Source organism: Stegastes partitus, unplaced genomic scaffold (assembly GCF_000690725.1).
Source record: "Stegastes partitus isolate 25-593 unplaced genomic scaffold, Stegastes_partitus-1.0.2 Scaffold47, whole genome shotgun sequence".
In the NCBI taxonomy this organism is placed as follows: domain Eukaryota; kingdom Metazoa; phylum Chordata; class Actinopteri; family Pomacentridae; genus Stegastes; species Stegastes partitus.
In genome coordinates this window covers 1,045,317-1,070,121 of record NW_007577778.1, presented here as the reverse complement: position 1 = coordinate 1,070,121, position 24,805 = coordinate 1,045,317, and the positions used below count along the sequence as shown (strand labels likewise).

At 42.5% G+C, this 24,805-nt stretch overlaps 1 protein-coding gene across 4 annotated transcripts in view; it reads right to left on the bottom strand.

Annotated features, from left to right (window-relative positions):
* Positions 1-11,066, bottom strand: part of ttc27 (tetratricopeptide repeat domain 27) — a 115,824-nt gene extending 104,758 nt beyond the window's left edge. For all 4 annotated transcript variants that reach the window (XM_008306832.1, XM_008306830.1, XM_008306833.1 and 1 more), the window contains exon 1: positions 10,786-11,066. In XM_008306832.1, coding sequence (XP_008305054.1) covers positions 10,786-10,876 — 91 coding nt within the window. In that variant the 5' untranslated portion in view covers positions 10,877-11,066. The remainder of the gene's footprint in view (positions 1-10,785) is intronic.
* Between the last annotated feature and the right edge of the window lie 13,739 nt (positions 11,067-24,805).

The following is a 24,805-nucleotide window of genomic DNA, read 5'->3' as shown; positions in this document are numbered from 1 at the left end:
GGATTTTTTAGTAATTTTTAAAGAGAGTGGGAGTCTAGTTTAAACCGATCTCACAGGATTTCATATTAGCTTTACAAAAAGCAGTGCATTAATGTGAACTGGCAGGAGGTTGTGTCAAAACAACAATCAAACCCAAGTGGACAGTGGTGGTTCTTTTTAATCATGAGCATTAGGAAAACTGCTGTGTTTATGTGTTTTTCTAATTTCCCCTGCAGCCTCCCTACACAAACTGGTAGCACCACGCTCGGCCTCAAAGCTAAAGCCAAATTGACAACTCATCCCCTGTCATTTGTTTGATACTGTTTGGTAGTAATTTTTAATCTAACTTCATATTCTCATTAAGTCAATGAGCATCCTGAACCATTCCCCACAGACATAGCATAGAGTGTGCGAGCATTTGACTTGCTAACGCTCCCACACCACCATATATTCTGTTGTGTAATGAGAAGGGCTGGGTGAAGAGGCTCATGTTGAGATAAAAACGCTGATTTATCGAAGGACAGAGGGCGGCTGCAGGGCCACCACTTGCCAACCAGAAATAATTGTGTTGCCCAAGTGGTCTGTTCAACATCTCCCTGTCTTTCATTAGCTTTTTATTTGAGGAGGGAGACTGGCTTGGCTCATTAGCATTGATTGCTTTGTGTTCCCTAGATAGACAGAAAAGAGAGAGGGGGAAGTAGATGGTGTTCTGAGCTGGATAGTAAAGCCTGGCTCAGTTTAGAGACCGAATGTGGTCCATTATAGTCCTTCTGGAGTACACAAGAAATAAGGTTTAAAATGACAAAAGATGTGTCTTGCCAGAAAGACTACATCAGCTTCAAGGCTCCTCTATGATTATCTATCCTCTTTAATTCCATAACGACACAAATTTTTAAATTTCTTAACTGATAAAGGGTGGCATTAACATAGCATAAATATAGCACTTGGGGTTTTTTTGTTTGTTTTTTTAAATAACCACAAACATGTGACTTTTGCTTAAGAAACAGTTTTTTTTGCACTAGCCACATACAGCTCCATACAGCTAACACTGATTTAAAAAAAAAAAAAAGTGTATATATCAAATTTAAGTTGCAGTTTTTTGACACAACAACCATTTAGGCCTCAGCATACTTAATATGAGTTACTGCAGGTTGTGTGATATGTTTTCCAATCCTATCATATCGAAAGGCTCAAGTGGTCGTATCTATGACACCTAGCTACACCTAGTCCAACATCATATCCTCTGGTCTGGGTTTATTGCAAGTCTTTGTAGTCCCAGTGCTGTGAACTGCACAAATGGGAATAATACACTTCTAGACAAGCAGGCAGACCCTTATCAAAGGCCTTCATGGCATTCTATTGAGTTGCACATCTACTCAGAAACAGAAATAGTTAAAAAACACAAGCCCCGCCTACCATCTTACCTCTGTAAATCTGGCCTATCATGTGCTTCTTGGGTCACCTTAAAAAGGTTACAACTTTTGGATATTTAAGCGGTCAATACCTCAGTAAAAGTCAACTCTACTTCACAGTATTGTGCACCCTCAACTCCTGACACCATCACTCACACAAAGCCAGATTTCTGGCCCACTTGTGGACACCTTCTGGTCAGTCACATGATCCTTTAACTGTACCCTTGGCTTTAATAAGCACTTGCAGTGCGACTGGTGTTGTAAAGTAGGTGTGGAGGTTTTCATCTCGCTCCAGATCTAATGAAACCCAGGGGCTGCCATAATAGCACAGTGAGGAGGGAGGGAGAGGAGAGGAGGAAGGCTCTAGCTTTATGAGGGGGAAAATGAAAGCCTGAGGTATGGCCACATGTTTAATGACATTTCAGCTACACTTCAGGCCTGCTGATGAAATGGCAGCAATTATGGAAAACAAGGCAGAGACCCTCAAATTAGTCCATAATTCATAAAGGTTCGAGCAATGAGCTGCAATTAATAAGGCAATGGTGAATAGAATTTGCAAAAGTGTACAGGGCTGAGCAGCAATGTACATCCACTATAAATGATAAGGCACAGCCTGAATGGGCATGGAAATTTCCTCACTAAGTATGACTTAGCTCTCAACTGCAAAAAGCACACAGTCACAAGCTGGTGGTCTGTGCATCTACCAAATAGGTGGGGTTCTTCATACAGGCTTGATGAGCTGCATTACATCTGATTCAGTTTGATTAGTCTGCCTTTAATTCACTTTTATTGTCTTGTAATTATCTGTATGCTCTTTTACTGGCATTTGTTCTCTGAAAAAACTACAATTCGGGGGAGGAACAATAGATATTATGCATTTGCCACAAGGTTGACATTGCAATAGGTTTAGACAATATGATAAGGATTTTCTGCCAGGAGAGCCATACAAAGTATGTGACCTAAACTCTGGTTAGACACAAGAGATGTCCACTTAACTAATTGCTGTAATTCCAAAATAAAAGCATGTCTAATTCCATCAGAATAGCCAGAGTCATGTCATACCCACCCCTTTGCTGCACTTAGTTCCTCCTCTTCACAGAGGTTTTATTCACTGCACCTGTCCAATCTCTTCTGCCTTGTCATTTTGTAATTGCAGTAAAGGTACTATTAAAGAAAACTGACATGTCCTTTAGATGTTCTGAATTGTAGAGGTCTGAGGATCATTATTGCTTGAAGATGTAAAATATTTGTGCAGAAAGAGTTACTGAGAGATATAAAGAGAGACCCAAAAATGGCCAAAAGTGGGCACTTTGAAACAAAATCTGTGGACACAAACAGCATTAATGCTGAAGAAGAAAAATTCAGAGCAGCGGAGAACCCTATTGTCTGTAATATGCACCTTCATTCATCATTACGATGAATGTTTCACTATTTATTTTTGGAATATTTTAATGTGTGCGGTACAAAATAAACAAGAAGACTACTGTAGATATCTCAAGTAGGTCCTTTTGTATTTTGTTGCTTCTCTGATCTCGGAAGGTTGTGATAATCTTGTACTCAAAAAGTTACAGTGCCTTCCGTAGCGGTGTCACTAACCTAAAAATAAAAAAATTAAAAGCGTGTCTCTCATGTCCATGCTTTAGTGGTTAATTTTTTATTTTTTTTTTAAATCCTACTGCAGGCAGTTCTATTTAAAATTTTATTCAAATTTTCTTCTTTACATTTTTAAACACTACTGCTTTGGATTTGAGGAATGCCTTAATTTTAATATATTGTGAAGTTCTAAACTAGCTAAGGCATCTACTTAAGTTGAGCCTTTGTACTTTGTTATCAAAAGGTAAAGTCAGGTCATGTTTGAAGCAACTTGTCCCTCATTAAGTTGTATGTTTAACAGCCCCCAAAAGTCTCAGTGCCTTCATGCAGGAGTGTATAACATGTGCATCATTAAAATCTCTGCTCAAACCTTCACAAACACTATTGAGTATAAACTTTAAGACTCATACACCTATCACTCCCTAATTGGCAAAGACGAAAATAACTTCACCAGTGATGTCCTGTTTGCTCAACAGGGCCCAGTTGGTGATTCGTAACAATGCCATTGTTCACTGCTAGAGGCTATAAAAGTGCGCACATATACCAGAGGGTGTATGTCCTCTTACGCTTTGGCTGTCAGTAATTTGCACTAACTGACTATGAATTAACCTTCAAATGCAGTTTTGTTTTGTTTTTTTTTAACATGAAAGTACAAATTGTAAATAATAATAATTGAACCTTCATCCATTGCACTGCACTCAGTTTATACATAATTTGGAATGTGACTTAAAATGGCTCTCCTTATAATGTATTCAGAGAAACATGAGAAAACCCTGCCTGAATAAACTCATTCTGCTGTGAAAAATTAAAAGTGTATTTACATGTTAGCAACTTTGATATGCAGCTACAAAAAAAAATAAAAAATTAATTGGGAGAGAAGGAAGATAGCTGGATAAAATTAGAGTTAGAAATGTCGCTATTGTGGTGAGGGCGTCCTCTGTTGGGGGTTGTTAGTCTTGTTGGGTTCAGATGGTTGATTAATGCCTACACCAGTCAGTCACAACATGAAAACCAACTGCTTCATATTGTGTAGGACCCCCTCATTACACCAAAAGCTTAACATTCATTGTGCATATGACACGCCCTGCGCTGCGTTCTGGAGCATTGAAGGGACTTTCGGGTGACAAGGCATAGCATCACCCGCATGCTCACTTGGGTGGATATTAATGTAAAGAAGACTTGACTTCTTCCTTATGCAAGTTTGGCGTGGCGAGTGACGGACCAACGGCTCACAAAACTTTCATAAAACTAGCTGTTGAACTAAAACGAGGACAGATTCAGCAACTGCATACCTTATTTCTCGCCTCAAATGTTTTCAGAAACGCACTGCAAAAAGTAAACACTGCAAACACAGAAACACGCTGTAAAAAGAAAACGCTGTATATCCAGTCATACAACGGAAGTGCCACAGGCCTCCAGGGTCAGGAGTGAGCTTTTCACCTAAGAGGCAGACAACGGTGAGCGAGAAAAAAATAATAGTTGAGGGAAAACCTGTATGAAAAGGTAGGTATTCTCTCATCTCCGCGGATAAACATAAATAACATAGAGAACATAGGGAGATAGTAATAAAACGCCACGTCAGCACCCATATAATCACAGTGACTGAAAAGTGAAAGACTTAACTTCCCAGAGAGGCCTGTGGCACGTCCTTTGTGTGACTGGGTAAGCAGCGTTTTTCTTTTGCATTTGTTTTGATTTATGCAGCGCATCTGTATATGCAGCATTTTCCTTTTGCAGCATATTTCCGTGTTTGCAGTGCGTTTCTGTTTATGCACGTCATTTGTCCCCGTCGGCCCTTTATGCAACGCATTCATGTATATGCAGCTCGTTTGTGTACATACACGTCATTTGCCCCCGTCAGCCACCATACTTCTGTAATAAAAGCCACCATGTTGTTTCGACACCTCTACAGGACAGTAGGTAAAACGTCTGTCATGTGACCAACTAGTAGCCTGCTAGTGCACGCCTATCAAGTGGGCGATCTTCAGAAGTGGGTAAAATCGCCCCTGTGGACACGTAGCATAAGGGTGACAATTGATGGGGTGGTTGCCTGGATGGCCGCTCTGGGGTGGCAAAATGTCAGCTTGGGTGAAGGGAATAGGGGTTCTGTCTCAGGTTGTAGTATGCCGTAACCATTTACGCATCCATAAAAATATGTTTTTATTGAGCACAGTTAAGCATGGGCTTGATTGATATAGTCAAAGTTATTGCAGAATAAGAGCAACATGCCTGCGATGACAAGTGGCTAAAAACTCAGATCATTTGGTCACAGACTGAGGCCGTATGTTTTGGACACTTGGGTGAAAAGAGGAGCAGAGCTGTCAACTGATCACCACCTGGTGGTGAGTTGGATGCGATGGCGGGGAAGGCTGCCGGACAGACCTGGGAAACCCAAACGCAGAGTGAGGGTGAACTGGGAACATCTGGCAGAGGCCCCTGTCTGTGGGGTTTTCAATTCCCAACTCCGGAAGAGTTTCTCCTGCATCATGGGGTAGGTTAGGGACATGGAGTCAGAGTGGGCCATGTTCAAAGCCTCCATCGCAGAAGCGGCTGTTAGGAGCTGTGGCCAGAAGGTCACTGGTGGACACCGGGGGTGAGGAAAGCCATCAGGATGAAGAAAGAGACCTTTCAGGCATGGCTGGCTCGGGGGTACAACCAAAGTGCGAGCTGCGTCCACATTCTCGGCAATGAGTCGGACACGTTCCCAGTGGGTGTTGGACTTCGCCAGGGCTGACTCTTGTCCCCAATCCTGTTTGTGGTTTTCAAAGTGCAGTCAGGGTGAGGAGGGTGTCCGGTTTGGGGACCTCGGGATCGCGTCTCTGCTTTTTGCAGACGACGTGGTACTGTTGGCTTCATCAGACCGTGACCTTCAGCACGCACTGGAGCAGTCTGCAGCTGAGTGCGAAGCAGCGGGGATGCGGATCAGTACCTCCAAGTCTTAGGCCATGGTCCTCTGTCGGAAATCGGTGGATTGCCACCTCTGGGTGGGGGAGAGTTGCTTCCTCAAGTGAGGGAGTTTAAGTATCTCGGGATCTTGTTCATGAGTGAGGGAAAATGGAATGACCTGCTCCACCTACTGCCCCCGTGACCCGACCCCGGACAAGCGGAAGACAGTGGATGGATGGATGGATGGATGGATGGATGGATGGATGGATGGATGGATGGATGGATGGATGGATATTTGCTGAACCAGAAGCTAGTGGCCATTTCATTTGTTTTGGTGAGAAAGTGTGGGGCTTAAAGGTGAGGTGTTCGCACCGTGCCTGGAATGATTATATCTGATCAGCAGCTTGAATGGGCTAAGATAGGATTTTAATCAGAAGATGTAGATGGGAAATGATGGTCCTTTTTGCTTGTGCTGAGAAAGTGAATGTGAGAGAGCTGGGAGTGCAGATCATGTCTGATTGACTGGGATGGAGTGAGGGGTCGTATGTGGATGAGGTTGGAACAAATTCAGAGCATCTTATGAAGGTGAAAAAGAACATGGATTCTAGGGTAAGTTTGGCTGAAGGAGAACAGTAGCCTGAGTGTAGTGTAAGGATGCAAGGGCTAAGGAGATTGGATGTGAGTGGTAAGTGCTTTGTGGTGTGGGCAGGTTCTTGTTTTCATAACCCTTTAAGAAGCACTGGCACATCTGAATGAGAGATGAAGGGGCAGTAACTACCATTAACCAGTTTGAGGAAAAAGTTGATACCAGACAAGCAGGCTTGGTTGGTGGAGGAGTGGGTTTTTAGAGTGGAATAGGTCTGGGTCAGGAAGTTGCAGATCGACAAGAGGTCTTGTGAGGAAAGAGACAGATGGTAGATTGCACGATATGACTTCAAGTCAGTTAAGTAAGCCAAGAGGAGTGTGGGGCGATGCTGTTGAGAATTGGTTTATTGCAAAGCGTTTGAAAGGTTCAACATGATGGTTCAAATGGTAGACCTGGGCATCCCTATAGCTCACCTCGTTGAGCGGACAACCCATGAACAGGGGCTATAGTCCTTGATGCAGCGGTCGTGATTTCGACTCCTGCTCATGACTCTTTGCTGCAGGTCTCTCCCCATTCTTCTCCCCCCTTTTCTGTCTCTCTCCACTGCTCTAAATAAAGGCAAAAAGCCAACAAAAAAAAAGACCTGGAGTGGGATGGATGTCCAATTCTGGGGCTAAGAGTCTGAATGACTGAAACAAGAAGTAAGTCAATGAATCAGTGATGCGGTTATGATGCCCAGGGACGTGAGCTGCACTGAGGAGGAACTGGTGTTGGGTTGAGATTTATGCAATGGAACTGCATAACTAGTCAACATGATTACTAGTCAACAGAAACAACCTTTGTTTATTATTTCTACTACTGCAGTACTGTGGTAGATGAACCACAGTAGAACATGCATGCCCCCAAAGAATGTCAGCTATTACAATGGGGTATAGCTCAGAGAGTGCAGATGAGGGAAAACTTGACTCAAAGTCGTGGGGGCCACCAAAGTAATGGAAAGAGCTGTGTCTGTGTAAAGCTTGATGTCCTTGGGTTGGGCAATATGGTCAGTGTGAAAGAAAGCTACTGTTCCAGGAAGACAGAAAGTTTTGCCAGAGGTGCATGTACATTTTGCATAGGCTGTTTTGTGTGACTTTGTCATGGAGAAAAGGGATGACTGTTGCTTTTGTTGGACAGTTGGAGGGGAAGAAGAGAGGTTTTACCCGGGAATGTGTAAATACCACAGTACACCAAGTTGTAAAAGTTCTGCTTTCCACCACTGTGGTTAACCCAGTGTCTAACACAGCTGGAAACCCATTCAGAGAAAGAAGGGGGAAAAAACAAGCTAATTGTACAGTCAACAAGATAATGCATGAGGGGTGACCCGATAGCCAAGTGGTTGGGGTGCAGACTAAAGGTGCTGGTCATATAATTAGAATATCATGAAAAAGTTTATTTATTTCAGTAATTCCATTCAAAAAGGGAAACTTGAATATTATATTAATTCATTAGACACAGACTGATATTTTTCAAATGTTTATTTCTCTTAATTTTGATGATTATACCTGAATACTAATGAAAATCCCAAATTTACTATACTAGAAAATTCTGCTTTTTCATGACATTCTAATTATATGACCAGCACCTGTACATGGGCACATATGCCCCGAGTAGAGGATCCACGGATTTGCTGTCTCTCTATCTCTTTTGTCACTTAAAACATACCTCCTCTTCTCTATTGTCTAAATCTGTGTTTTTCAGACTGTCATCATTACACTGCATTCTGCTGTGGTCTTGACTACTTTCTTATGATTGGTCTTCAAGCAGCCTTTTACTGCCTATTAATAACAATTTTGACAGAAGTCGGTCTCATCTTTGTGCTGCATCCTCGATGTTCCCTGGGTGCATCACAGCGCAGTTGTGTGGGATGGCGCATCCCATGATTTCTTCATAGCTGCATTTAGATTCTGCAGCTCCAGAAAACAGGACTGTTATTTGATCTCAAGGTCACCACAGAGCCTCCAACATGGTTGTTGGGTGCCAAGTTTGCTCGCTTTTGATCTACGGTGTAATGAAGAACTTAATTAGATTCTTCCAAGCAAACTCTCTTCATACTAGGGAGACAGTGGCAATATGACCTGCGGTTTGCCCTTGTGATATGGATCCATTTTAATTCTCTCACTTTAATTATAGCGTTCACGTCACACATATCTCCTGCTTTCACAAAACAGCTCTACAGTTCAATTTTTGCCTGGATTTTACACAGGATTTTTATTGTAGGTGTATTATCTAGATAAGCAATCTGATCACGGTGTCTTCACATTTACACCTGCAGTTAATAAGTATTATTGTCATCTTACTTCTGCTTGTAAACCACAAATGGCTGGTGATCAGACCTTGGGTTACGTACTTTTGAAATGTTGGATTCTAAATCGAAACCACAATTTGAAACAATGCAATAAGGAAATCACAAAGGTACATGTTATGCAGCACATCTTTCCTTTATGCTGTCCTCCTTGTGTTACAGCCGTGCTTTTGATCTCATGTGAGACACTGAAGCTTGACTTTATAAAAAATGTTACCACTAATCAAATCACAATTTTTGTCAGAAAAATTGCAATTACATATTCTTCAAAAACCATTCAACCTTAATATGTGTATGTACAGTTTTAATCTTAGCACTGCAAAATTGAACAGATTTACACCTTATAAGCAGCAACTATAGTCCCAATAGCTAAAAACACCTTCCAAGAACTCCACAGCTATCTTTGGAGAAAAAGGGGTTGGTGTGGCCAATTAATCAAATTAAAGGAAAACAAATAAAATATCTCCTCAGGGGATGACACAAAGACGAGTACGTTAGTTATTTTAGGATGCCAGCAGGAGAACAACACAGCCCTGAACCATGAAGTGTCAGAGAGATGGACTGCAGATGCACACATCCTGGCATGTAGGTCACCTCAGCAGGGTGCAATGGACCGTTTATAGCCAAGGAACAACAGTAGTGTCAGTCCAAGATGTGCAATGGGACCCTTTGTAATTTAAAGACAGTTGTGTTTCATTTTCCACCACGCAGACAATGAGCCACACCAATCAAATGAGGTGCAGGCCACATAATAGTTAAATGCATTCCAGGTAGGTTCCAACAACCATACCTAAGTGCCACCTCTCTCTTCTTCCTTCATGTGTCCTTTAGCCTTCCTGACAGAACCTCAATCTAGACCTCATCAGATACTGACTGTTAGACAGTGATGTAAAAACAACAGATGATGTTCTTGACTGTGCTGCTGTAAGCCTTGACTATTCAGCCATATCTACAAAAAAAAAGTAAATTAAAAATCATCTATTTACTGACGGGTTGCCCCAGTATCAATAAATGCGTGTCCACTGCCTGAAGAAACGTGATGTGCTAAAGCTACAAGCACCACTGGCTGCTGTCCTACAACACCAAGTGTGACCATTCCCGGCTCGGTGTTAAAGAGAGCACTAGATCGGCAGCATTGTTTAAAACAGCACAGAATAGCGATGTGCTGCTGTTTGTGCCAGCTGTGGCTCTGAGCGGTGCCAGCGTTCGGCTCCTGTGTTCCAGTGGCTGCTGACAGATGCTGACAGATGTGAGCGGCTCGACATGATGCAGGTAGATGGAAAGAAGACGTCACGCCAGAATCCACTCATCAAGTCTTCCTGAAAAAATCGACCTGCCTTGCTTGCACATGACTATACAATAAAACATAACAAAACAAGAGTTTACATTCAGCTCGATCTCTGTCTTAAACCTCAGTTAGCAAAAGCTCAGTCTGAATTTCTCCGAGACTCCACCTGAGAAATCGGGAGAACTCAAGCTAACGTTAGCTAATGTCCACTGCAGAAGTTGCCGTTTTATTTTATATAACATAAATGTATGTATACTATCTATGCCGAATCGCGACAATCACTCGCCAAATTTGAAATCGCTATCTGGTATTATTTAACGAGACGACTGCTGCTGCTCACAAGTAAGGCCACTTTAAATTGCCCGAAAATTAAATAAGGTCTGGCGTGACTTTTACACATGACAAACAACGATACGTACCATTGCCAACAGCTCGCTAAGCAGTTATGAAACTCACATTTCCACTAAAGCGCATAGAGCATTCAACTTCATGACATTTAAACCCCTGTCATTACCAGTAGCAGCTACACCGGAGACGGTACCGTTAACAGCCTGAACACCGCCGCGTTTAAATGTCACCGTGACCACAACCTGCCACAGCAGCCATGTCCACGGAGCTCAGCGCTAAAACAACCCGCTCGTCCAGGTGCCACCAGCTCCGCGGTGAAATAATAGTAAAAGGCTGGCAAGTGTCTCACCTGCAGTACTGAAGACATTCTGCTTCCACTCCGCTGCCTCGCTGGCTGTTAAAAAGCCTCGGAGTACGGGCAGCTCCACGTCGAGCGGCATCACGGAGCCTCTGGTCTCTGGTTCAGTGAGCTGGAGCCGCTGCCTTCAGTCCGGACGGTCCCGCTCAGAGTCGACGGTCAACCGCTGTGTTAGTGAGCCCAGTCAGTACTTCTCATTCACTGATAAAATGTTTATTTCCACCCATGTGGTGCAAGTGGCATCAGTAAGCAGCCATGACAGATGCGCGTTGCATTGTGGGAAAACTAATGAAGGCGTGCACAGGGATGAAGCCGCTGGTTTCAGTCAGCACGGAGAAGCTGGAGCTCGTGTTAGCCTGTGAAACATATCAAAGGATAGCTGAGTGCTGTCATAATTGACATATTAGGCTTCTACTCAACAGTTGACAATATCATTTTAGTACAAGGTTAATATTAATAATTTTTCATTATGACAAAGAAGGAATATTTTTAAATGAAATAAGATGCATTTCACCGTGACTCTGTAACCACTGGTTTGTTTAAACTGGGCTTCTTTGCGCTATAAACTTATGAGCTACAGCTGGCCCCGCCCCATCAGGAAGAACTGCCTGTCAATCACAGTTTGAGTTGGGCAGCGATTGGTTAGCTTGATGTGATGTAGCACCTGGGTGGTAGTTTTACTTCTGTGTCAAGCTGGGAGGCTCACTGGTTGTTTGGGGCCTCAATGAATGCAGACATAAAAATAAATTCATTAATTAAATTAAAATACATCAATATACCTTTTTTTTATTTCACACCTCAACATTTAAAACAACTACAAAACACAATAAAGCAATCCTGTGTTTACCAGTTAGTCGCTGCAGTAATGCTAATACAGGTGTAATGCTTTCCCTTTTTTTGGTACCACTTTAAGTCATGTAGTATACTGCACCAGCTAAAGATGAGATGTTGAGGACTGGCCAGTACCCATATACTGCGAGTTACAGTGATCCAGTCTTGATGAAATTAATCCACTGGTCAAAGTCTTAATGTCATTCAGACATGATCCAAATTAAAATCTTTAGCAAGGTTCCTCAGAGTTAATGTGGTTGTCAAATTCTAATGCTGAATCAAAGATGACACCCAGATTTCTGGCACAGTTTTCTGGGTGTCATCTGGCACAGTTTAGCCAAACTCAATCACTTCTGTCCTATTCTCATTGAGCTAAAGACAGCTTTTGGCCATCCAGTACTTCAGATGGATGTACTCAGAGGAGCATGAATTAGTGTGTCATCAGTGTAGTCGTAGAATGTTTCTGGAAGACATTCTTCATTTGTTGAACATGTCTAAACATCAGTGCAACAATAGCCCCAGTTTGTACCCCTCATATATTAGCAAACATGCAGGTCACAGAGCTAGTTGTCGGTTTTTCCGAAACTAACCAGCAATGATGTCCAGAAAGGTGTTAAAAACACTCACTAACAGCAGAAAGTACAGCCCTGTGTAATTTCGCTGAAGTGTCAAATCATTCAACATTGTATCACCTCACTCACTGTGTTAGTATAGAGTTGAACAGTTAAGTATTTGTTATTATGAACAATCAAAACATATACTACTGAAACAAAAACTATGTTGTTAAAAATAATAATAATAATAATAATTCCTATCCATTCTCTACACACTGCTTGATCCTCACTGGAGTCTATCCCAGCTGACTTAGGGTGAAGGCAGGGGACACCCTGGACAGGTCGCCAGTCTGTTGCTACACTTAGAGACAGACAACCAAGCACACTCACATTCACACCTACGGACAATTTAGAATCACACTTAACCTCAACATGTTTTTGGACTGTGGGAGGAAGCCGGAGAACCCACAGAGAACCCACTCTGCACAGGGAGAACATGCAAACTCCACACAGAAAGATCCCAGGTGTCCTCACCAGGATGCGAACCGGTGACCTTCTTGCTGAGAGGCAACAGTGTTACCAACTGCGCCACCTTGCAGCAAACATGAACATGGTAATAAAATGAGCTGTAAACATCAGAACTTAGTTTTGGACCTATGGGCTGTGTCTATCAGCATGACTGCATCATGGATCCCCATGGGAAAGAATTGTGAGAGGAATTGAAAAAACAGATTGTGTGACGCTACAAAGTTGGACAAGAATACAGGAACATCATGCCCAACAAAAAATATCAGTGGAAACACAGTAACAGCAGTAATTAGGAGGTATAGAACGAGACATAGTACCATTAAGCAAATATGCAATGTCCATCCTCCTAAAATGATGTCATGCAAAGAGCACTACTTCTACAATCTGGCTCTGAAAAGCAGACGGACAAGTGCTCTCGACTTGATGACAGACATTTTTAGATGACCCCATGAAGGCCTATGGATGTACCAAAATACTGGCGGACAAGACGACTCCCAGTCTGCAGAAGTTTGGCAGAAGATTCCAAAATTCCTTCATGATAATGGTCCAAAGCACCTTGCCAAAAGTTTAGATCCTTAAATACTTTTCTAACTTTATGGATGAAAATATATTCCATTCACTTATAGGAAAAGATTTTTTTAATCTGTTTTGCAAGTTCTTTCACATAGAATCTGACAGGAAGTCAGCAGAGGCATACATTAGTAAGCCAGCTGAAAATCTATTATAGCAATATAGAATAGAATGCTAAATACATTGTTGCACATCTAACTTATTTGATGTTTGTCTTGTGTCTTGTATGTTTGTCTGAACTCTCATGTCGTGTCATTTGTGCGAGCTCAATTTAAAAAAAAAAAATAAAATATATATATATATATATATTTTATTTTTTTTTTAATGGTAAAAATTCAAATGATAGTGATTATACAGAACAACTGGAGTTTTACAAGATGTATTACTAAAAATGATGTGACAATCTGACCATCACATTTTACATACAGATTTTTTATTTTTTTATTGATATGTCACAATGATGGTAATTCTACAACATTACTGCAGGTCCAAACTACACACAAGGCTTCTGCAGAAGGAGAAGAGCAAGGTCAGTGGGTGCTTACAGTAGGCATCAAAGATCTTAAAGGTGTGTTTAATTGTCCTTTGAAGTTGCCCTATAATCATTGTGATCTCATTGAAATCAAGCCTAGTTTATGATACTATGTCTGGTTGATAACTGTGTACCTCAGAGGATATTGACTTTGTTTTGGGGACAACATTTGTCCAACCACAGCACCATACTTTACTCCCCACAATCAGTGTTTTTGTCCAGGTTAAGGTATCTTGGCTACTAAAAAATTAAATTTACACACAATTCTATGAAATTGCAATTTCACAGCAAATTCTTGGCTAAATATTTGTTTTTAGCATCCTTAGTCTTCCTGCCCATGTTGAGTTTCCTCTTCAGCCTCTGTATTTGTCATTAAGGAGTAGTGCTTTGAGTTGTGCCTGGCTTCCTTCCAGTGTTGATGAATGTCTCGATGAACAAAGAACCAGGGGAAAACACATTCACTTCACAGACTGGATTGGCTTTTAAGATAGCTAGTTTTAATTTACTGGACTGCTTATACCTCAATACAAGTCGAACGCTCTGAGCTCTTTTCAATCTTCATAACAAGCAAACACTGAATTTCCTTTCAGACAAACTAATGGGGGTGGCTGTGGCTCAGGTGGTAAAGAGGGTCGGCGATTCGATTCCGCCCTGTGTCGTGGTCGTTGTGTCCTTAGGCAGACACTTCACCCACCTTGCCTGATGTGAATGCGTATGAATGGATTGTTTGAAGTGGTGGTCGAATGGCAGCCACCCCTCTGTCAGTCTGTCTGTCAGACGCCCCAGGGCAGCTGTGGCTACAATCGTAGCTTACCACCACCAGAATGAATGTGTGTGAATGAATAATTGACAGTGTATCGCATCTTTGAGTGTCTAGAAAAGCGCTACATATATATGATCAATTAAAGCCGCAAGCAGCATTGGACGGGTCCTCACCGTACACTTGTCGACCTTCGCGCACGTCGGAGTGTGGCGCAAACATGCTTGGGGAGGGACTCTGATTTGGCGTGTCGGATTTGGGGCAGATCGAAGCACATGTGGCCTAGTTACGAGCCACTTCCTGTTTAGTGGCGAGCTGCGGCGGCATGCGTGTTGACCATGGCGGAAACAAGCTGTGGCTGAGACTCAGAGCATGCGTGTAAAGTTTCAGGCCAATGGGAGCACACACAGGCCAGTTACACAGCATGTCTCGTATTCTGGCGTTCTATCGCGTTGTGGCCAAATTGCGAGGGGCGCCATTTCCACGCCGTCACACTTGTGCGGACCGTTTTACTAACGTGTAATCACCACCTCCTGTAGTTTGTGCTGGTCAAATTTCAGGTGTGTATGGCCTTCCCTGTAGGAGGAGATAGATTGTGAAAATGGCCAAAAATGGCCAAATGTCAGCCAACGTTGCCAAAATTGTCACAATGTTTTTTCAAAATAACGGACATCCTGTTGGGTTTAGGGCTTGGCCCTGATTGACTTTTTTGTGTGTCCTGATCTGTTACACATGCCCACTGAATCTTGTAGCTGTAGGTGAAATGGCCTTCTGACTGGACTCCGTTGAATGCAAGGAAGACAGCAAAAATGGCCAAAATGGCCATTGATCAAAATTGCTCGGGCCGCCATTTCCAAACCGGGCCTCATCTGCGGTGCGTTTTGATAACTTTGATAACGTCCTGTAGTTTGTGCTGGCCCAATTTCAGGTGTGTACCAAAAATGGCAATTTTTGAGCGAAAATGGCTCGGCATGCTCGCGGTTTTTCCAACATGGCAGATTTCCTGTTGGGTTCACAGAAACATGCTGATGAACTTTTTTGTGTGGCACAAGTTGTTACATATGTGTGCTGAATTTCGTAGTTGTAGGTGAAACGTAGCCCCAATGGGACTCTGTTGAAATATTGTAGGGGGCACAGTTGAGCCATGTTGCATTTTAGAGCTTGGCGCTGACGACTTTTTTGTTCTTCCTGACCTGCTCTACATGCCTATGAAATTGCGTAGCTGTAGGCCAAACGTGCTTCCGACAGGACTCCGTTGAAATTTTCAAGGTGGCGCTGTGGAGCAGTTTTTGTATTGAGGTGTGTATTTTTCTTCCAAATTCAAACATTTTTCGCTGGGTCTGATGTGTGTGCCAAGTTTTATGCAGTTTTGAGTATGTTGGGGGCCTCAAAAACACATCTCTTTGTCACGAATATGAATAATCTCAAGCATTTCAATTGGGTCTTCACACCCTTTGGGTGCTCGGACCCTAATGATGATCACAACGGTTACTATAGGGTCCTTGCACTGGTGTGCTCTGACCCTAACAAGGAGGAGACGTGAGAGTCAAGGCTGCCTCTTCCCTACGACCTGTCAATCATCCCAGAGGAGACTGTCAATCAAATAGCCACGCCCCCAATATGACCAATACTTTGACAATTTATATAAAATTCAATATTTAATTCTTTACAGATTGGCCACCTGATCTCTGGGTTTGACCATGAAAACTAACGACAAAAAAATCCTGAGCTGTATTAAAGCTGTCCTTCGTGATCTGTGTCGTCCTGTTTAGAACTGGGGACAATGGAGTCAGCACCTAGCGGACGTAGTGGTACTGCAGGGCTGAGTCTGAAGTCACCCACTCATTCCCTACCCTCTACTCCTTACTCCCTATATAGTGCACTATATAGGGCATAGGGAGTGATTTCGGACACAGCCCAGGTTTTTGACACTTCTGGGTCGGCTTCATTTTTCAGGGCCAGTTGCTACGTCCATCTTTCTGACACAGTCTATGCATTTTACATTGTGACAGTAGCTTTGCCATGGATGCTAAAAACTTTCTTCTGCACATAATGAACACATAATAAAAATAATATCTGTGAAATTTCAGTTTCACATATCCACTACTTTCCAAGACAATTTCTTATTTTTATTTTTATTTTTTTTAATTGTCCATGAACCCATTTTCAGCGCTACAAAGACTTCCCTGCATATTACTCACCGTATTTATCTTTCATATTTAAATCGTTGAAAATGTAATATTTATCTTATGAGATTATTAAAAAAAAAACATATATTTAATATTACAGGGGATGTAATTTAAGAAAAACTGCATGGAAGCAAAGCTACCGTATATAACCTTTTTTGTGTGCCTTTTTTCAAACATTTTTACAGATATTTAAGATAGTCACTGCATGTAGTAATAGGAGCATTTCACATTTTTAGAAGTGATGCAATGGATTTGGAAATAATTGGGACACAAGGATATAAATAAATTTTGTTCTGACTGATATTTTGATCTAAAAGCCTGATTATGTCACACAAATGAAAGAAAAGGCATCTTTCTTATGTAGGTGTGTTTTTAGCAAAACAATGTTGAGTTCTGTGAAACACCTCCTCTAACAGCAAAAAAAGAGCTTTACTTACTGAAACTGATGCAAGATTACATAGAACAGACTGAGCCAGAATCCAGAGAACTATAATAGGTTTCAAAAAGCAAAACGAGACACAAGCTGACTGTGCGAGAAGGAATGGCACAAAGAACACAAGGAATCAACACAGAAAATCTGACAGCTTAAAGGAGAAGATGCTGGACTATAAATACACAAAAGACTGACAAATGAGACACAGGTGACACAAATAACTGATGGAAAAAAAACACAGCAGGAAGCAAAACAACCGTGGACACATGAGGAGAGTGATCATCTGCAGTCATCTGAAGGCAGCAGGACACGTTTGTTGACAAATCTGTAACTTCTTGTTTGAGTAATGCCATTTCAGAGTGAGGTGAGACATTATGCACCATCAAGTATTTTTACTGTGATGAAATCTTCTTCAAATGAGGCTGACACACAATACCCATACACACTTTTACACACACTAGTTTGTAGTGTTGTTTAGCCAGCTCACGCTATAGTACACTGAATTCAGCTGGTTTATGTTGGATATCTTTTTGCCATTCAGGGACTGGTTCACCTCCTCAGTGTTACTGAGGCCGTACTGGCTGCAGATGAATGATTATTGATAATGATTCCTTGAAGTGGGGACCCTTCTAAGATGACTCCAAAAGCACAACCTAGAACACTTCATTAGGTTTTAAAGAAGCCCAGGGTACCGGTTTAGTACTTAAAGGAATCACTGAGCCTGGTTTACATTTCTATTGGTGAATATCATATGCAGATCACTGAGCAGGAGCCTGTGGCACAACACCACAGAAGAAGATGCTGCTCTAAAAAATAAGCGTCACTGAGCACCACACTGCCACTATAGATTGAAGAAAACAAATGCATACCATCAGCAAAACATCATCAAGCGATGCATAGAGGAGGCATCAGCATGATACAGGACTGCTTTGCTTCTGGAACTGTGCAGCTCCATCACTGAGGTGAGAATGAAGTGAAAATCAAGGCATTTTCCAGGGTATGTCAGGGTGGTGTCCAGCGGAAATTCAGTAGAAGCCAGGTGATGCAGCAGGACAAAAAAACAGTCAAGTAAATATACCACAGAAGGACTTGGAAGGAAAGAAAACCCCCTGTTTGGAGTCAGAGCCCTGACCTGAGCCCAACAGCGATGCTGTAGAATGATCTAGACAATGTTGTGCAGGTGTGATTTCAGCTGCATACAACCTTTGTTTAAGGCTGTTGCTGCCAAAGAAGGTTCTAATACTAAAACCTGAGTGTTCATTTATTTTTTCCACTGGCACTGGGAATGTTTAGTGGCTTCTCAGTGTCCATTGAAAACAATATCTGTTATGAGTTTGCGGCTGGCAGACGGTGCCTGGTTGGGTGACTAAGGTGCATGGGGTAACAGTTCAAAGCCACGTCGGACTGCTTCTGTCACTGTGACTGGTGCTGTTTGCACCAATGCACTGTCCTGCAGCAACAGCACGCTATTTTTTGGTAAACTTACTTTAACTTACACATTTTTTGTGGACAGTGTAACAAGGCTTTATATAGACAATATGCAGTTATAATAATAATAATAATAATACTCTTCTTGTTCCCAGGTGAGGCCAAGCACGGATATCTTAAATGTTCAGCAGGTAGAACTAAGACATACAGTCTCTAGAACTACCTTTTAAAGGAGCTCAGATCATCTGATTCAGTAAATAGATTCAAACAAAACCTTTCAATTTGGTTTGCTTTCATTTAGTTTTTGTGTAGTTTTATCTAATTATCAGATCGATTCATTACGTTTACAAATGTCCTACCTTTATATTATATTTTATTGTCTTGTGTTTTATAGCTTTTAATTTGTCATTTTTATTTTATTCTCTTTTTTGATGCAGAGCACTTTGAGGTGCACTATGAGTGGCTAAAATGATTAATATTAGCTAAAGCTCAAGGTGTTTGTCAACACTTGTGACTCAGATACAGATCAGAACACATTTTATGAGTAATGCAGAAAAACAGGTCATTCCAAAGACTTCACATATCTGTGTTTAGCACTGAAACTGTATTTTTCAAAGCCCAGCAGCCCAGCAGCCGTAGGGATGCTTAGAGCAGCATCCTGGCATGCACGTGCTAGTTTAGATCCCGCTTTAAACGCCTTCTCTTTAATCTGTTCACATGCAAAGGAAATGTAGAAACAGAGTTGTTGCATTCACCTGTTTCTAAAGCTGCACACAAATGGAAAGCGAGAGCTACCTCCAGCACGGGTACAAGTTCATCATCTGGTCACTGACTCATCTTTGTCCGTGTGAAACTTGCATGCAATTTCTCTTGCTCACTGTAATTTCTGCACCCAAAGGTGATGGAGCTGCTGGGTGCTGCAGATGCACATGCTTGCAACAACAGTGGTGGTGTTTCCTACAGACAGCTCCTCTGATGAAAAGGATGCATTTCACCTTTATTACAAGGCAGAATGTAACTAAACAAACTATGCCCTATGTAACTAAGTACATTTACTCAAGTACTGTACTTCAGTATAATTTCAAGACACTTGTATTTTACTTGAGTATTAGAACTTTACACCATTTTACACTCCACTACATTTCAGGCAAAAGCAGAGTACTTTTCAATCTACTGCATTTATCTGATGGATTACAGTATATTTACAGTTAGTTTTTATAATATGAGGTTGTGTTGCTTTAAATGAAATGGCAAATAGCAGTAGAACAAAATATATTAGTCCACAAATTATCCAGTTTATTGACAGAAAATGTTGTAATACCAGAGTTCTGGTAATACCAGAATTATTGGTGAAGCAGGATTTTTCTGCCAATATCTATTTGGACATGATCGGTGCTTTTATTTTGAAATATGAATGTGGGAACTATTGTTAATGGTGCACTTGTTGGAGTTGCACATTTCTTGATCGGCGCCAGGAGCAGGTAAACTGGCAAGTTGGTAGATACATAAAGACCTCATTTCTGCCTTTTGAAGATCAGGTCAGGCAGCGAGGTATGTTTGTTCAGGTTTCAATATAGTCTATATGTCTTTATTTTACATTTTTACCACATGGTGTTTTATGTTTGTTTAGTTCGACTGTGGCCAGGTAATGGTGCCAAAGTGCCGAAGTAACAACGTCAAAGTGTTGTCATAAAAGTGTGTGGCATTGCTGAGAAGAGAAATAAAGAGAAGTTTTGGCCATCAGTAAAAAGAACTCTGTGTTTGTGAACCCCTGAGACGAGGCAGAAGTGATACAGGATGCTGGAGCTCTCTGAATGATGCACAAAGCCAGAGGCAAACAGACAGGTAGGAGGACTATTAGCTGTGTCAGGGGGAACGCTTGGGGTTTCTTCACCACAAATTCAGTCTCCCACATAACAGCTGCCACAACACAGGAAACTATAAAAGGTTGTTCAGTTCCCTTGAACCAGTGCTGCCACTCCTCTCAAGCCAAATTTGCAGCCAGCAGTTCTTAGTCCCCCACTTCATAGTAGCATTTAGCCAAAGGAAGGCTATGGGAGAGGAAGGCAATGGAGCTTCTATATGAGTCTAAGTGACAAGAAGAGTCAGTTTGATGCAGAACATTAAGAGTCTCCTAAGTTCATTAAATGTATACTGTGTCTAATGAGACCCAGTAAACTAGACAGAAGACAGGATTGATCTGGGTGAGGGGGAAACGCCACCTTGCTGTAGTCTTAGATGAATCAGACCATCAGACCATTTGTCCCTGTTTCTCACCCCAGCATACAGACCTCTCATACAAAGAACTTTGCCTGAGGTGAGACCCATTCGGATTTGGTCTGAAAATGCCATCCCACAGCTCTGGAACTGCTTCCACACCACCAACTGGGACATCTTTGCACAGGAGGACCTCACGGACGATACATCCACTGTTCTGTTTTATATTAAAACGTGCATGGATAATGTCACAGTGGAGAAGAGGGTCAGACATCATCCAAATAAAAAACAGTGGATGAACAGTGAGGTCAAACAGCTGCTAAGGGATCGGGACTGTGCTTTCAGGTCTGGGAACATGGAACTGTACAGCTCAGCCAGATCCAACCTGAAAAGAGGCATCAAGCGGGCTAAGGCAGCATACGCCAAGTGGATCGAGGGACACTTCATGGAGGGGAATCCCCAACATGTTTGGCAGGGCATCCATGACCTCACCAACATGAACACTTCCACTGCTGCCACCACCAACACCAGCACAAGCCTAGCAGAGGAGCTAAATCAGTTCTTTGCTTGGTTTGAAGTAAGCGAGGAAGAGGGTGGCCCCATGCTGCAACCCGCTGACAACCTGGCCCTTACTGTGAGCACGGAGGAGGTCAGGAGGGTGCTCCAGGGTGTGAACCCGTTGAAGGCTGCTGGTCCCAATGGTGTCCAGGGTAGGGTACTGAGGGCCTGTGCAGATCATCTGGCAGAGGTTTTTACTACCATCTTTAACCTCTCATTGGCTGCCTGCACAGTCTCTAGCTGCCTAAAATCTGTCACTATCGTGCCCATCCCCAAGAGACAATTGGTCAGCAGTCTGAATGATTACAGAGAAGCTCCCCGGTGGCAAAAGCGCCAGGTGTGGACAAGATTTGCCCTGAGATGCTGAAGGCTCTGGACATTGTTGGACTGTCATGGCTGACACGTCTCTTACAGTCTGTTGGAAAGAATATCTCCAACTCCATCACACTGAGCACTGGATCTCCTCAAGGCAGCGTACTCAATCCACTGTTGTTGACACTGCTAACACACGACTGTGCAGCCACATATGAGGGGATCCAGATCATCAAGTTTGCTGATGATACCACAGTAGTGGGACTCACTCACGGGAACAAAGAATCAATGTACAGAGATGAAGTGAAACATCTAGAGTGCTGGTGCAGTGAGAACAACCTGCTGCTCAATGTGGACAAAACGAAAGAGATGATCATTGACTTCCGGAGATCACGTCCTGAGTATGCTCTCCTCAGCATCAGCGACTGCACAGTGGAGAGAGTGGAGAACATCAAGTTCCTCAAAGTGCAGATCTTGCAGGACCTGAGCTGGCATAAGAACACCGCAGCGATCGTCAAACGGTCCCAGCAGAGACTGCATTTCCTGAGGAAGCTGAAACAACCCTCTCTCCCTGCCAGCGTCCTCAGGACTTTCTACAGAGGTGTGGTGGAGAGCGTTCTGACATACTGCATCTCAACATGGTCCTCCAGCTGCAGTATGTCAGACAGAAAGACCCTGCAGAGGATAGTTAGAGGAGCTGAGCGGGTCATCGGAGTTTCACTCACCTCTGTCCAAGAACTTTTCCAGAGCTGCTGTAGGAGCAGGACACTGAACACTGTCAAGGACTCCTCACACCCTCTCCATCAACTGTCTGAACTGCTACCATCACACAAACGTTTCTGGAGCATTAAAGGAAGAACCTTCAGAATGATCAACAGCTTCATTCCACAAGCTGTCAGAATGCTGAACTGCTTTTTCTCTCCCTCTCACCCAGTCTGAGCCTCAGACTCAGCTTCTGTGTCTGTCTCTCTCTCTCTGCCAGTAATCAAGACACACTCATCAGGTCAATCACAGACTGCAACTATCAGCTCACCTGAGCCTGATCACCACAGCTCCCTTTAAGTATCAGCTCTTCCCTTCACTCCGTGCTGGGTCGTCATTCCACACACTGGTTTCACAGCCGTGTGTCAACCCGTTTCCAGCCAGCCTTTACCTGCCTCTAATCTCCATCCTGCTTCTAGCCTGCATTCCCCCAGTGAGGCTTCTCCTGCCACTGTCCCCCAACCTGCATTTTCCAAGGCAGTAGTTTTAGTTCTGGTTTCTGTGAGTAGTTCTGTTTCTGTTTTCCAGTTTTGTTCGTGTGTTTAGTTTGTTTTTAGTATTTTCCTATTTCCCCTGTTTTCATGAGTCTTCCTTGTTAAGTTTCCGTTGAGTTGAGTTACGATTCCATTTCTGTTTGTATTTTGTTCATTATTTTCCTTCAATAAAACCCCAGTTTATTGCAATCTGTCCCTGCCTGCTGTGTGTCTGCACTTGGGTCCAAATCTGATTCGTGACGTGTTCTTTGTTCATCCTGTCTTGTCTCCTGGTTCATCTGCCTGTGCACCATCTGGCTGTTTACCTCCTATGTTCCAGGCTGTGTTCACTGCCTGACTTCTTTCCTATGTTCCTTATGTTCCTTGTGCCCATCTGGTTTGAGTTTTTGCATCTCTTGGAATTTTTTTTTTTTTTTTAGCTTTTTTGGAGTCTGTTCTTCAATATCAGTTTGGCTTTTTGTTTGGATGTTTCCTGGACCTCCAACTGGGTGATTCTAACATGGTGGGCTGTGTTCCGGAGATCAAACTTAGTAAAGATGGTCACATCGTAGGGCCTCAAAACCACAGGTTATCAAAGGTTGTTGATGTCAATGTGGAGGTTATCTAACCTCAGTGGGTGTAATGGGTATGACCCAGAAAAGAAGGGAATTTGTGGAGGAGATATTTAACCTGAGATGATGTTTAACCTGATCTCTTCATGATGATTACCAGACAGAGTAATTGTCAGGAGAACAGTTGGCTTGGTGACCGGTCCTGGAAGGCAGCCATCAAGAGGATCAGCAAGCAGTGGCTTCTTCTACTGCTTTAGGGGAATCCCTGATTACAATGCTCAGAACCTGAATCGGTTAAAGCTTACAGGGGAAAGGCAAGCTGACCAGAGCAAAGAGTAGTTAGAACTAGCATAATGGAGAGAAGATGAGGCAGAAGACCTGAAGCTTCAAATGAGCAGCCTGGGCTGGAGGACACCGAACCAGAGAGCCTGACTGTGGCGCTGTTACTTCTCCAACTGCTCAATTGACCTGCAGCGATAATTCCCATTATACCAATGGTGTGTATGGACCAGCAGGGCAGTCTACACATAGTCCAGTCCAAGACTGACTCAGTTAATTCACTGTTTTACTGCAGAAATTCAGTATCAGTCGCTTTAATTCTGTTCATGTGAATGAATGAAACTTAAACCAAAGACACTCTCTGGGAGAAATTCATTTATTTACACTAAGGGGACAGAAGTAACATGGGATTAATGTAGAGTGTAATACAAGCTGTTCATGGGAAATAAAGTTGTTGCTAAACGGGCCCTCCTTCTTGAGCATCATAAGTTTGTTTGTCCCTCCCCTCTGAATACAACCAAAAGGGATACTTACTTCCTGACACAGATATTATTTGTCTTGAGTTACACACAGAAAAAAACTTGGTTAAGTTTAAGGGAATAATCAGACTTTGAGATAAAATAGAGGATCTTTGTCATCATGGTTAGAATGGCGAATGTGAATAAGGTTTTTCAACACTCATGGTGCAAAGATATGCTGACTAACAGTTATAAACAGGACATACAAAGTAGTCTCTCTTGTAAAATGTTTAAATTCAATGTCTTGTTTTTCCATCAGCCTACCCTGACCTCTCCAAACACCAACCTTGTGATTCCATGACTTTGTGGACTGTATATAAAACAGCCACTTTATTGTCAAACAGAATAGTTGGTGCACATTTTGTCTGAAATTATTCTAACAATGAAAGAACCCACAGGTTTCTGTTGTAAAGGTGAGCATTTAAACATAGGGGATCTATGGGTGTGCTGCCACTAAGGCATTGCTTAATTTTTCACAAACTGTGCCCTTTAAAT